Source organism: Agelaius tricolor, unplaced genomic scaffold (genome assembly GCF_023055355.1).
Source record: "Agelaius tricolor isolate 1412-34295 unplaced genomic scaffold, bAgeTri1.0.p SCAF_78, whole genome shotgun sequence".
NCBI classification, from domain to species: Eukaryota; Metazoa; Chordata; class Aves; order Passeriformes; family Icteridae; genus Agelaius; species Agelaius tricolor.
This window is the reverse complement of record NW_027269338.1, coordinates 322757-336875: the sequence shown is the minus strand read 5'-3', so window position 1 is coordinate 336875 and position 14119 is coordinate 322757. Positions and strand designations below refer to the sequence as shown.

General features: G+C 65.3%; 2 protein-coding genes across 3 annotated transcripts; one reads left to right on the top strand and one right to left on the bottom strand.

The window, feature by feature from the left end:
• The first annotated feature begins 77 nt into the window (after nucleotides 1–77).
• Nucleotides 78–7660, top strand: GRINA (glutamate ionotropic receptor NMDA type subunit associated protein 1). Of its 2 annotated transcripts, none has more exons than XM_071418209.1 (7): nucleotides 78–234; nucleotides 2504–2843; nucleotides 3613–3725; nucleotides 3800–4000; nucleotides 5377–5505; nucleotides 5768–5911; nucleotides 6823–7660. In XM_071418209.1, the coding sequence occupies exons 2-7, from the start codon at nucleotides 2534–2536 to the stop codon at nucleotides 6970–6972; spliced, it is 1047 nt and encodes a 348-aa protein (XP_071274310.1). In that variant the 5' UTR covers nucleotides 78–234; nucleotides 2504–2533; the 3' UTR covers nucleotides 6973–7660. The 2 variants fall into 2 exon arrangements, with proteins under 2 accessions (XP_071274310.1, XP_071274311.1); XM_071418210.1 differs by lacking the exon at nucleotides 6823–7660 and adding an exon at nucleotides 6460–6573.
• A 3744-nt stretch (nucleotides 7661–11404) lies between these two features.
• Nucleotides 11405–14074, bottom strand: LOC139585450 (NAD(P)(+)--arginine ADP-ribosyltransferase 2-like). Its single transcript, XM_071418213.1, has 2 exons — nucleotides 12944–14074; nucleotides 11405–12558 (listed from the first exon to the last, which is right to left on the bottom strand). Exons 1-2 carry the CDS (start codon nucleotides 14067–14069, stop codon nucleotides 12473–12475), a joined length of 1212 nt encoding a protein of 403 aa, XP_071274314.1. The 5' UTR covers nucleotides 14070–14074; the 3' UTR covers nucleotides 11405–12472.
• Between the last annotated feature and the right edge of the window lie 45 nt (nucleotides 14075–14119).

Genomic DNA, 14119 nt, shown 5'->3' with positions numbered 1-14119 from the left:
CCCACGCGTGACGCGGCGGCGCCGGGGCCGCCCGCGACGAGTGCGCGCTGCCGCCACCAGGGGGCGCTCTGCTGCGCGGCCCCGTGGCCCCGCCCCCAAAGAGGCCACGCCCCTCCCCCTTTGGCCTACGCAGCATTAGCGGGCCAAGCCCCGCCCACTATCAAGCCCCGCCCCGTGCAGGCCCCGCCCCGCCCGGCGCGCAGCGAGCGGACCCCGCGCAGCTCGGCCCGGCCGGTGAGCGGGGGGCGCGGGGGGATCGGGGGGTCCGGGGCTCGGGTGAGGGGTGTCGGCGGCGAGCGGAGGGTGCGGAGGCTCCGGAGGAGACCCCGAGCGCCGTTCCCTCCGCCGCTTCCCGCTGCCGCAGTCCGCAGCGCACGGGTTCGGTGCGAGAGGGGGGGTAGCGGGGCGGGGGAAGCGGGGCCGTGCGGGACCCCGCGGCCGCGGGCACAGCGGGGGTCTCCGGGCCGCTCCCCCCGCGGAGCGCTCGGGGATTAGGCTCGCTGCTGCCGTAAATAGGCCGCGGCGGGGCTTTACCGAGCGTCAGGGCAAAGCGGCTTACGGGACTCGGAGAGAACCGGGGGGGGCGGCGGCACCCCCGCAACCCGTGATGCGGGAGCACCTGCACCCCCGCAACCCCGCCCGCCGGGCTGTGGGCATCCCTGCGCCCCCCGCACGCCGCCGGCTCTCCCGCGCCCCCCGCACGCCGTGCTGCGGGCACCCCCGCACCCCGTGATGCGGCCCCCCCGCATCCCCGCAATCCGGGGTGCGTTCACGGCCCGCACGCTGCGATCCCACAGCGCCCGCACCCCATGGCCCTCGCTCGGGGCGCCCCGCGTGCCCCCTTGTGGGGCGCACCCCGCGGCCCCTGACCCCGTTCAGGGTCTCTCCCATGCCCTACACACCCCGGGAAGCCGCCCGGGCCCGAAATGCGCCCCCCCGCCCGGTGTCGGTGCCGCCCCCGCGGCGCCGCAGGGCCGGGCCCCCCCCGTCCCGCCGCCCGCCCGGGGCGCGGGGCCGTCACGCGGCCGCCGTGGTTGCGCCACCGGCCGGCGCTGCCCGTTGGCCCGGCCGGGGCCGCTGCGGCACCGGAACAGCGGCGGAACCGCTTGGGCACCGCCGCCTGCCAGGCTGCGGCACCGGCAGCGAGCCCGCACGGGTACCGGTGCCGGTACCGCGCCGCCGGGTGCGCGATCCCCGCCTAGGGCGCAGCCGCCGCTCCCGCACCGCCCGGTTTTGTAACCGGGCTCCGGGAGCGGGGGCGGCCCCGGGGCTGCGGTGGAGCCCGCCCGGCTCGATGCGGTGGGGCCGCGGCCGAGGCCGGGCCTGGGCACGGGCCTGGCAGGACGCCGCCGCTCCCGGTGACGGCCCAAGGGGGCAGTGAAGCAGCGCCGGGGCTCCCCCGCACCGCTGCCGGTAATCGCGGCAGGAACCGGTCCCGCACAGCGATCCCAGCCCCGGGGCTGTTGCCATGGCAACGGCCTCGCCGCCGCCATCTTGTGCGGGCACGGGGGCGGGGGGAGCAGGATGGGACCCCCCCGATGGTGGGGACCCCCATCCCGGGCGTCCCCGAGTGAGGGACCCCCATCCTGGGCATCCGCTGATTGAGGGACCCCCATCCTGGGCATCCCCGAGTGAGGGACCCCCATTCCAGGCATCCTCGAGTGAGGGACCCCCATCCCAGGGCATCCTCCAGTGCGGGACCCCAATTCCAGTCATCCCCCGAGTGAGGGACCCCTATACTGGAGCATCCCCTGAGTGAGGGACCCCTGTCCCAGGGTATCCCCCGAGTGAGGGTCCCCCATCCTGGGCACACCCTGAGTGAGGGACCGCCCCCCCAGGGCATTCCCTGAGTGAGGTACCCCCATCCTGGGCACCCCCTGAGTGAGGGACCGCCCCCCCAGGGCATTCCCTGAGTGAGGTATCCCCATCCTGGGCACCCCCCCAAGTGTGGGACCCCCATTCCAGGGCTTCCCCCGAGTGAGGGACCCCCATCCCAGGCATCCCCTGAGTGAAGGGCCTCCCACCCCGGGGCATCTCCCAGTAGGGACCCTCATCCCAGGGCATCCCCCAAGTGAGGGACCCCCATCCTGGGCACCCCTCAAGTGTGGGACCCCCATTCCGGGGCATCCCCCGAGTGAGGGACCCCCATCCCAGGGCATCCCCCCATCCTGGGGCATCCCTGAGTGGGGACCCCCATCCCATCCCGGGGCATCTCCTAGTGGGGCCCCCCGGGGTGGGGGTTGATGGCCATGGGGGTCTGATGATGGCCTTGGGGGGCTGATGGCTGTGGGGGTGATGAGAAAGGGGGTGATAGCAGTGGGAGGGTGATGGCCATGTGTAACTACTGAGGACGGGGTGATGGCTGTACTGGGTGATGGCTGTACTGGGTGATGCCTTGGGGGGACAAAGATGAGGGGACGAATGCTGTGGGGGTGCCAAGGAGGTGGGTGACAGCCGTGGGGGACAATAGCACCATCTCTAACTCCCTGTCCCCCCTCCACAGCACCAAGGCGGCCGCAGCCCGCGGGCCACCATGTCCCACGAGAAGAGTTTCCTGGTGACGAGCGACGGCTTCGGGGGCCAGCAGCCGCCCACGGCCCCCCCGGCCTACCCTCAGCCCCCGTACCCCGTGGCCCCGTACCCCCAGCCCCAGTTTGCCCCCACGCCCTACCCGCAGCCGGGCTTCACGCAGGGGCCGGGGCCGTACCCACCGGCGGGGCCGTACCCCCCCGCCGGGCCGTACCCCCCCGGGCCGTACCCCCCGCCCGGGCCCTACCCCCAGGGCCCCTATGGCCAGCCGCCCTATGCCCAGCCCCAGCCCATGGTCCCCGGAGACCAGGACTGTAAGTACCGGGAAAAGGGGGCTTGGGGGCTCCAGATGGGCTGGGGGACCCTCCTGGCTGCCTGATGGCGGGGGGGGGGTTGTGACACACCTGGGCTCCTCTCTGAGGCTGGGGAACCCTCCTGGCTGCCTGATGGCGGGGGTGTGACACACCTGGGCTCCTCTCTGAGGCTGGGGGTTCAGGTGTGCAGGGCAGGGCAGCCCCTGAGTGAGGGCAGCCTGGGGGGGCTCCCTTGGATGGGGAGCAGTGCAGACAGTGGGGGGGTCTGGCAGCTCAGCAGGCTCAAGTGGGGCAGCAGGGACCCCCCTGTGGCTTCTGGCTCCTGTCCCACATGTCCTGGGGGGCAGCTGGGGGACAGTGCCCACTGGGGATGGACCCTGGGAGGGGGGGGGACACTGCCCAGAGCCATGCCAACTGTGACACCTGGCTTTGGGGGGCACAGAGCTCCACTCCCTGTGGCTCCTGGCTCCTGTCCCACACGTCCTGGGGGGCAGCTGGGGGTCTGTGCTCACTGGGGATGGACCCTGGGAGGGGGGACACTGCCCAGAGCTGTGCCAGCTGTGACACATGGCTTTGGGGCACACAGAGCTCCACTCCCCGTGGCTCCTGCCGCACACATCCTGGGGGACCGTGCCCACTGGGGATGGCACTGGCTGTGACCCCGGGAGGGGGGACACTGCCCAGACCCAGGCCAGCTGTGACACCTGGCTATGGGGGCACTCCCCATGGCTCCTGGCACCCTCCTGAGCAGTGTGCCCCCTCCCCACAGCCCCCCTGCACAGCACCTACCACGAGGACGGGCCCCCCTCCTACTATGACAACCAGGACTTCCCGTCGGCGCACTGGGACGACAAGAGCATCCGGCAGGCCTTCATCCGCAAGGTGGGACACGGGGGGCTCGGGGCGGGGAACGGGGCATCGGGGGGCTCCCTGTGACCCTGCCCCCCCGTCCCCAGGTGTTCCTGGTGCTCACGCTGCAGCTGACCGTCACCTTCGCCTTCGTGACCGTCTTCACCTTCGTCAAAGGCGTGCGGGGCTTCGTGCAGCGCAACGTGTGGACGTACTACGTGTCCTACGCCGTGTTCTTCATCTCCCTCATCGTCCTCAGCTGCTGCGGCGACTTCCGCCGCAAGCACCCCTGGAACCTCGTGTCCCTGGTGGGCCGGGGGCACGGCTGGCTGGGCATGGGGAGCTGGGGCATCCTGGGCCAGGGGCACGGCATGGCAGGGGTTAAGGAGTGAGGGCATCCTGGGCCAGGGGCACGGCATGGCAGGGGTTAAGGGTGCTGGGCTGGGGGCATGGCATGGCAGGGGTTAAGGAGTGAGGGCATCCTGGGCCAGGGGCACGGCATGGCAGGGGTTAAGGGTGCTGGGCTGGGGGCACGGCATGGCAGGGGTTAAGGAGTGAGGGCATCCTGGGCCAGGGGCACGGCATGGCAGGGGTTAAGGGTGCTGGGCTGGGGCCATGGCATGGCAGGGGTTAAGGAGTGAGGGCATCCTGGGCGGGGGGCATGGCATGGCGGGGGTTAAGGAGTGAGGGCACCCTGGGCAAAGGGCACGGCATGGCAGGGGTTAAGGAGTGGGGGCACAGCATGGCGGGGGTTTAAGGGTGATGGGCTGGGGGCACATGGAAAGTTTTGGGGTGCCGCAGTGGGGTGGGTTTGAGGGTGCTGATCTAGGGAGCACACAGAGGGTTTAAGGGTGCTGGGTTGGGAGCATGGGAAAGGTTTAGGGGTGCCACGGTGGAGTGGGTTTGGGGGTGCAGAGCCAGGGGCACACAGAGGGTTTAAGGGTGCTGGGCTGGGGGCACATGGAAGGTTTGGGGATGTCATGGTGGGGGCAGTTGGTGGGATGGGTTTGGGTGTGCTGAGCCAGGGAGAACACAGAGGGTGTAAGGATGTTGGGCTGGGGGTCCACGGAAGGTTTGGGGGTGCTGAGCCAGGGAGCACACAGCAGGTTTGGATGTGCCAGGCTGAGGGGGCAGATTTGGGGTGCTGCACCAGGGAGGTTTTGGGGCAGGTTTGGAGCTGAGTGGGGTGACAGGGCAGGTTTGGGGGTGCCGAGCCAGGGGCACACAGAGGGCTTAAGGGTGCTGGGGGCACGTGGAAGGTTGGGGGTGCCACAGTGGGGCACTGGGGGTGCAGAGCCAGTGGCACACAGAGGGCTTAAGGGTGCTGTGCTGGGGGCACGTGGAAGTTTGAAGGTACCACCGTGGGGGTAGATTTGAGGGTGCTGACCTAGGGAGCACACAGCGGGTTTAGAGGTGTCAGGCTGAGGGGGCAAATTTGGGGTGCTGCACCATGGAGGTTTTGGGGCAGGTTTGGGAGTGCAGAGCTGGGGGCACACAGAGGGTTTAAGGGTGCTGGGCTGGGGGCATGTGAAACGTTTGGGGTGCCACGGTGGGTGTGGGTTTGGGGATGCCAAGCCAGGGGCACACGGAGGGTTGGGGGATGCTGGTCCAGGGGGCACATGACATGTTTGTGGGTGCCATGTTGGGCACACAGGCCTGATGGGTTCCCCCCTTGCCTTGCCAGTCCATCCTGACTGTCAGCCTGTCCTACATGGTGGGGATGATCGCCAGCTTCTATGACACCGAGGCTGTCATCATGGCTGTCGGCATCACCGTCGTCGTCTGCTTCACCGTCGTCATCTTCTCCCTGCAGGTCAGCGCCAGGGCTGCCCCTGCTCCTGCCTGGGGGCTCCAAACTGGGGCACAACACCCCAGTGACTCCCTGCCGGGCTCCTGGGGGGCTGTGGGATCTCGTCTCAAGGGCCTTTGGACCCCAGATGGGGCGTGCAGCCCTCCCCAGCTCCCTGCTGGCTCTGTGGGATCTGAGCGGGGTGCTGAGCCCTCCCTCTGAGCTCCCTGCTGGCTCTGGGGGCTCCACCCAGGGCTCTGACGCCCCCCAATCCCCCTCCCCACAGACCAAGTACGACTTCACCTCGTGCCGGGGCGTGCTCATCATCTGCCTGGTCGTGCTTGTGCTCTTCTCCATCCTCTGCATCTTCATCCGGAACCGCATCGTGGACATCGTCTACGCCTCGCTGGGGGCCCTGCTCTTCACCTGCGTGAGTCGGGGGGCTGGGACCCTCACCTGCTGGGGGGGACAGTGCCACCAGCACCCCTGGGTGCTCCGGCTCCCTGGGGACACGCAGGGTGTGCTCGGGGTGGAGGGTGCAGGGTGTGCCTGGCTGGTTTGGGATTGGGGCATTTATGGGACCTGCTGGTTCCTCCTGCCCTCCACACTGCCCCATCCTGCAGTTCCTGCTGATGGACATGCAGGGTGTGCTCGGGGTGCTTGGCTGGTTTGGGATTAGGGGATTTATGGGGCCCGCTGGTTCCTCCCACCCCTGACACTGCCCCATCCCGCAGTTCCTGGTGGTGGACATGCAGGGTGAAGGGTGCAGGGTGTGCCTGGCTGGTTTGGGGTGGGAGGGATTTGTGGGACCTGCTGGTTCCTCCCACCCCCTCACTGCCCCATCCCACAGTTCCTGATGGTGGACACACAGGGTGTGGGTTGGGGTGGAGGGTGCAGGGTGTGCCTGGCTGGTTTGGGATTGGGGGATTTATGGGGCCCGCTGGTTCCTCCTGCCCCCCACACTGCCCCATCCTGCAGTTCCTGGCGGTGGACATGCAGGGTGGAGGGTGCAGGGTGTGCTTGGCTGGTCTGGGATTGAGGGGACCTGCGGGAACTGCTGGTTCCTCCCACCCCTGACAGTGCCCCATCCCACAGTTCCTGGTGGTGGACACTCAGGGTGTGCTCGGGGTGGAGGGTGCAGGGTGTGCCTGGCTGGTTTGGGATCGGGGCATTTATGGGGCCCGCTGGTTCCTCCTGCTCTCCACACTGCCCCATCCCACAGTTCCTGGTGGTGGATGCACAGGGTGGAGGGAACAGGGCATCCTTGGCTGGTTTGGGATCGGGGCACTTATGGGGCCCGCTGGTTCCTCCCGCCCCTGCCACTGCCCCATCCTCCCGCAGTTCCTGGCGGTGGACACGCAGCTGATCCTGGGGAACAAGCAGCTGGCGCTGAGCCCCGAGGAGTACATCTTCGCCGCGCTCAACCTCTACACCGACATCATCAACATCTTCCTCTACATCCTCGCCATCATCGGCAGGGCCAAGGAGTAGCCGCCGCCCCTGCCCGGCCCCGCCGCTCCCGCGGCCCCGCCCCGGTCGGGTCCCCTCCCCGTAGCCGGTTTTGTCGCCGTTCTCATCGCGTTCCCCGGCGGTTCCTGCCCCGCGGGGGCTCGCTGGTGCGGGGCTGCCACGGCCCCCCCGGCCCCCTGCTCCTCCCCGCTGTGAATACGATTCTCCCCCACCCCGCCCCTTTGCGTTGAACGCGGACTGGAAGCACTTTGGAACCCCCTCTGTCCTGTCCTGTCCCCACCTCGCTGTCCCCTCCCTGTCACCAGTCTGGCTGCACAGGCAGGGGCAGTGCCAGCAGCACTATAGACCCCCCTGGCCACTGTCCCTGCCTGTCCCCACCCCAGGCCCCCCGTGCCACCTGTGGCACCTCCAGACGTCCCCAGGCACCGTTCCCACGTGGGTGTACCACCAGAACCCCTCGAGCCACTGTCCCCGTCCGTCCCCAGCCCCCCCGAGCCTGTGGCACCCTCAGACCCTCCTGCTCTGAGCCACTGTCCTCATGTGGAGGCACTCCCAGAGGCCCCCAAACCCCCAGCCCTGCCCATTGCCACCTGCCTGTCCCCACGCCCCTGCCACAGCCCCACCTGTGGCACCCCCTGAGCCCCCCTGCCCTCCCCGCGTGGCCGAGGCCCCATCCTGGTCCTGCTGTTAATAAATTGTCTTGTTCATCTCCCACGGCTCTGGCTCCATCCCAGGGTGTCCTGCTGTCCCCAGCTCCCCGTGTGCCCAGCTGGGGTCAGGTGCCACCAGGGCTGAGGACAGCCTGGGGACAAGAAGGCTCAGGAGGGACCCCAGCAGGACCGCAGGAGGCAGCCAGGTGAGGTTGGGTCCTGTTTCCTGAGGTTTAGGGTGGATATTGGGAAAATTCCTTCCTGGAAGGGCTGTGCAGCCCTGGCACAGCTGCCCCAGGCAGGGCTGGAGTCCCCATCCCTGGGGGGATTTGACAGATGTGTGGATGTGGCACTTGGGGACATGGTCTAGGGTGGCCTTGGCAGTGCCATGAGCAGTGCTGGACCTGCTGGGCTCAGAGACTTTTCCATCCAACCCAGCCATTCCATGATTCCTTGGTGCCCAGTCCATCCTGGCAGCTCCTGACACCCTCCTTGGCAGCTCCAGCCCTGGCCAATATTTCTGTCTGCACATTCTCCCTCGGGAAACATTCCCTGCTCTTCCTTTGCTGCTCCCAGGCCTCTCTTGTTGGAGAGTTTTAAGAGCAGCTTTTAAGGGTTTTAAGGTGGCACCAGCAAAAGGAGGTTTGAAATAAAAGCAAAAGCACGACGAGGTTTGTGGGCAAAGCTCACTCAGTGGTTAAAGCACTCAGAGACAAAAATCTAACACTGGTCAACCTAAAGCTAAAATCACCCTGATCTGACTCAGCCCAGATCTAAAGGGTGAAGGATCTCAGGGGAACATCCCTGAGATCCCAAACAGAGAGCTGAGGAGCGGGCAGGGGCAGGTGCTGCATGCACAGGAGGGCACAGGTGATGCAGAGGGACAGGGACAGGGTCACACCTGTGAGAAATGCCCTGGGAGCTTGGGAAGGGCACAGGGGATGCACAGGGACAGGGTCACACCTGTGAGAAATGCCCTGGGAGCTTGGGAAGGGCTCAGGGGATGCACAAGGACAGGGTCACACCTGTGAGAAATGCCCCAGGAGCTCAGGAAGGGCACAGGGGATGCACAGGGACAGGGTCACACCTGTGAGAAATGCCCTGGGAGCTTGGGAAGGGAATGGGGGATGCACAGGGACAGGGACAGGGTCACACCTGTGAGAAATGCCCTGGGAGCTCAGGGAAGGGCACAGGGGATGCACAGGGACAGGGTCACACCTGTGAGAAATGCCCCGGGAGCTCAGGAAGGGCTCGGGGGATGCACAAGGACAGGGTCACACCTGTGAGAAATGCCCTGGGAGCTTGGGAAGGGCTTGGGGGATGCACAGGGACAGGGACAGGGTCACACCTGTGAGAAATGCCCTGGGAGTTTGGGAAGGGCTCAGGGAAGGGCTCGGGGGATGCAGAGGGACAGGGTCACACCTGTGAGAAATGCCCCGGGAGCTCAGGAAGGGCTCAGGGGATGCAGAGGGACAGGGACAGGGTCACACCTGTGAGAAATGCCCTGGGAGCTTGGGAAGGGAATGGGGGATGCACAGGGACAGGGTCACACCTGTGAGAAATGCCCCGGGAGCTCAGGAAGGGCTCGGGGGATGCACAGGGGCAGGGACAGGGTCACACCTGTGAGAAATGCCCCCACAGCTCAGGGAAGGGCTCGGGGAAGGGTCGGTGCCTCTGCTCCTCTGCAGGGCTGAGCCCCGAGGGCCGGGGGAGCAGCCCAGGCTCCAAGCACAGCGAAGTTTGGACTCCCTCCCAGGGAATGCCAGGCACAGCCCAGGGGCAGGAGAGCTCCAAGGCTCCCAGGAAGTGCTTGCAGGTCACAGGAGAGAGAGAGGGTGGACTTTGGCCATGGTCGTTTTCCGTCCTGGGTGCAATTCGGGCCAAGAGCCCAAAGTCTGGAAGTTCAACAGAGAAAATGTTCCACTTGGGTTGTTCTTCAGGAAAGAAAAATGAGTTCCCAAGGCCGTTTGTTAAAGGAGGAGCTCGTTATCCATGCAGCAGGAATTCCTGGGAGCAGACTGTGCTCCTGATAAGCTCGGGAGGAGCTTGGCACAGGCGCTGCTCCTTTGGGGTCTGATGGCATTTCTGAGCTCACAGAGCACTGGGGGAGGTGCAGCACCCCAGATCCATCTCCCACCTGTCTGTTCCCAGGGCTCCACATCCCGGGGCTCCACATCCCACTGCTCTGTCCCTGGGGGTCCAGCTCAAGCCTTTCCTCTCCCGGGGCTGCCCAGCTCCCTGTGCATCCCCTGTCCCTCTCCCAGGGCTCCCTGTCTGTCCCCAGCTCCCTGTGCGTCCCCTGTCCCTCTCCCAGGGCTCCCTCTCTGTCCCCAGCTCCCTGTGCGTCCCCTGTCCCTCTCCCCTCTCTGTCCCTGATTCCAGAGCCAGGGCTGCCTGATTTGCTGGCTCCGGGCCGCCCCTGACGGAGCAGAGCTGCCCTGGCAGCTTCTCCTCTCTGCTGCCCTCCGGATTCCACCCTGCGGTTTGTTTATTTCTGGAAACCCCTCCCCAGCACCTGTCGTGCTGCTGCTGTGCCTGTCCCACCCCCGAGGCCATGTGAGTGTCACACACAGGATCCCCGGGGCTGGCCCTGTGTCCTGCTGGCCCCAGGGCTGTCCTGGCTGTCCCCGTGTCCCACAGCCCTGGGGCTGTCCTGGCTGTCCCCGTGTCCCACAGCCCCAGGGCTGCCCTGGCTGTCCCCGTGTCCCACAGCCCTGGGGCTGTCCTGGCTGTCCCCATGTCCTGCTGTCCCCGGGGCTGTCCTGGCTGGCCCAGTGTCCCACTGGCCCCAGGGCTGTCCTGACTCTCCCCGTGTCCCAGTGGCCCCAGGGCTGTCCTGGCTCTCCCCGTGTCCCACAGCCCCAGGGCTGTCCTGGCTGTCCCCATGTCCTGCTGTCCCCGGGGCTGTCCTGGCTGTCCCCGTGTCCCGCTGGCCCCAGGGCTGCCTCCTGCCCTGACTGGCCCCGTGCCCACGGTGCCAGGGCAGGCACTGGGGGTGCAGCCAGGGACAGGAGCAGCTGCTGGGCCAGTGACGTTGCCAGAGGCCAAGTCTGGAGTCCAAGAGCCCTTGGGGTGCTCCCTGCGGGGTGTTGGTTCTGGGTTGGGAGGAGGGCAGGCACTGAGCCCTTCCCACCATGAGACATTCCCACTCAGATCACTCTGCCAGCTCTGGGCCACAGCACAGAGGGGATGGGGAGCCACTGAAGCGAGTCCAGAGGAGGCCATGGAGATGCTGTGAGGGGTGAAGCCCCTCTGCTGTGGAGACAGCTGGGGGTGTTCAACCTGGAGAAGGATCCATGAAAACACCAAAGCCCCTTCCACTGGCTAGAGGAGCTCCAGGAGAGCTGGGGACAGACAAGGGCATGGAGGGACAGGGCAAGGGAGAATGGCTCCCAAGTGCCACAGGATAGCGTCAGATGGGATATTGGGAAGGAATCCATCTGTGTAGCGGTGGTGATGCCCTGGCACAGGTGACCCAGAGAAGCTGTGGCTGCCCCACCCCTGGCTGTGTCCAAGGCCAGGTTGGGCAGTGCCTGGAGCAGCCTGGCCCAGGGGAAGATGTCCCTGCCCATGGCAGGGCTGGCACCGGACGGGCTTTAAGGTCGCTCCAGCCCAAACCATTGCAGAGCCCCCGGGGCCGGGATGGGGCGGGGTGGGCGCTCGGCAGCGCCAGCAGCTCGTGCTGCCGCCTGCTGTTGGCACCCGGAACTGCAGCTGGGGGCGGCGCATGCCCAGTGCTGCTGATTTCCCGCGCTCGCTGCTGCCCTCCAGTGGACAATTCCTGAACTACAACTCCAGGAGATGAGCAGGTAAAGAGGGAAAACCCCCGATTCGAAGGAAAAAAAAAAATTCCTGAGCGAAACATCAGGAGTTTTTTCATAAACAAATGGGTGGTGCTGCCTCTGTCCCCATTTCTCTATTTTATTTCTCATCCTTCTTCATTCTTCTTTTCTTTTTTTCTCCCAATGTTTTCTGTAGTGTTGCCTCAAATCAGGAAGTTTGGAACTGGCCCCAAGCTGATTATTCATCCTTTTTAAATTGCACTGAACAGCCCCGCCAGATCTCTCAACCCTTCCTGGTGCTCCAGACCCTTCCCCAGCTTCCTCCCTTCCCTGGCCATGCTCCAACCCTTCCAGGTTCTTTGTGAGAGCTGCAGTGAATGAGGAAAAAGGGAGGAACATTTCTCCAGCACCTCTTTGAAGATCAAGGTTTGAAAAATAAACCTTTAAGTTGCCTCTATTAAAAACTCCAGGAACTGCTTTATTTTAGGAGATGAGGCGTCCTGCAGGAAAGGCGTTAAAGGAGCTGTAGCAGATACATCAGGTGAGCCAGCAGCAAATTTTGGTAAAATTTTGATAGACCAGGCAAGCAAGGATCAAATTTCTGATAAACATTTGATACACCAGGCGAGCAAGGATCAAGTTTTTGATACATGTTTTATACCCCAGGTGAGCAATCAGCAATTTATTGCTACATCAGGCGAGGGAGCCAAGGAGCGTCAGCAGGTGGCCGTGGCATTGCCATTCCCAAACCCCTCTGTTGGGAATTGCCCAAGCAGCCCCAGGCCCTGCCCAATCTCTGCTGTCCGTGCTGTCCTTTGCTGTCCTGGCTGCTCCAGCCCCCTTGTGCTGGTCCTGATGCCCTGGCATTGCTCCCTCGCTGGGCAGCTCTCGGAGGGGCTTCCCCTGGATGGGCGCCTTGTTACAGTGACCATGGTGGCCACAGTGGTCACAGGGGACAAAGTGACCATAGTGGCCATAATGGCCTCGGTAGCCTTGGTGCCCTCAATTCCCTGGGGGTCTTGGTGGCCTTCATGCTCATGGTGACCACAGTGGCCCCCAGGACCACCGTGACCTTGGTGGCCTCATGGCTCAGAGGGTTCCAATGGCCACTGCCATGGCCATGGTGGCCAGGAGAAGTCCCCCAAGGTGGGGGAATTTCCTGGGGAGGCTCCCACCTGTGGAGACAAAGAGAGGGGTCAGGAGGGCCCTGGGGAGAGGGACAGGGGTGATGGGGGGTCCTGGGAGTGTGGGATGTCAGAGGGGGCCATAATGAGGCCCCTTTCCCCTGTGCCCAACCATGGGTGGCCTTGTCCTCCCCACCCCTGTGGGTGTCCCCAGCACTGGACGTCCCTGTCCCCCCCACCTGGCACTGGGTGTCCCCATCCCCTGTGCCCAGCAGTGGCTGTCCCTGTCCTTGTCCCCAGCTCTGGGTGTCCTGCTTCCCACCCACAGTGGGTGTCCCTGTCCCCTCTGGGCCATGGGCATCCTGAGCACTGTGGGTCCTTGTCCCCAGCCCTCACTGAGTGTCCCCATCCCTCCTGGTTGTTCCCATGATGTCACCTCGCAGCCACTCGCAGTTGTAGTTGCTGAAGTTCCCGGTGGAGCGAAGCTCAATCTGCACCTTCTTCCCTTCCCTGGTGACTTTGGTGACCTCAAAGGTCTCAAAGGGTGGGATCAGCACCTCCTTCTCGCTTGGATTGAAGGAGAATTTCTGGATGTCTGCTCCATGGCATGTGTGCACCTCAAACATCGTGACGTTCCCATAACCCTGGGCCACCGTTTTGTCCAGCGACGACGAAGCGAATTGACCAAAGCGGACTTTATCACCAGCTGTCACATTGAACTGGATTGTCCTCACCCCACGGAACACAGCTGGACACTCATCAGGGCGTCTCAGCTTCTGGAGGGCCTGGGTCAGCAGGAAATGCAGCGTTTTGAAGCGGAAGTTGTTTCGGTATTCCTGGCGGGAGCGCCCGGCCTGGCGCACGGCCGGGTTGAGCTGCTTGTGCACGTCCGGCATCGTGTAGGCCATGAGGGCGATGGCCTGGGCTGGGGACAGAGGGGATGAAGAGGAGCCCCGCTTCCGCCACTCGGCCGTGGCCTTCACCCAGGCCTGGGAAAACTCCTTGTTCTCCTGGAACTCAGAAGCGTTGAGGGCCGGCAAGGCCTCAGTCATGGCAGGGCCACAGTTGAGGTACTGGTCATCAAAGGAGTTCTGGGCCATGTCCAGGGGCACCACCTTGATGGCCGCAGTGGCCACGGTCATTGCCAGCAGTGCCAGGGTCTGAGCCAAGGGGGCCATGGAGAGGAGAGGCCACAGGGACCAGTGTGGGACACTGGGGGACACAGAGGGGACACAGAGGGGACACAGAGGACAGACTGTGTGACACAAGGAGGACACTGGGGGACAGCAGGGGATGCTGAGGGGACACTGATGGGCACCAGGGGACACTGATGGGACACAGGGGACACTGAGGGACATGGTGGGACATAGGGAGGCTTCCCTGGGGAGGGGCTGGGGAGGGACAGTGGGGTCAGCCCAGGGAGGGGAGGCAGCCCTGGCCAGGAGACCCCAGGATGTTTGTCCTGGGACCCTGATCCCAAATCCTGGGGTCATTCCTGGTGGCCCTGGTGTCTTCCAGTCCCCCCCCGGGACCCCAGTCCCACTCCTACAGTTTTGGGTCATTCCCCTGGGGTCCCCTCAGCCCCCCCAGGACCCCAACCCAAATCTGGGGT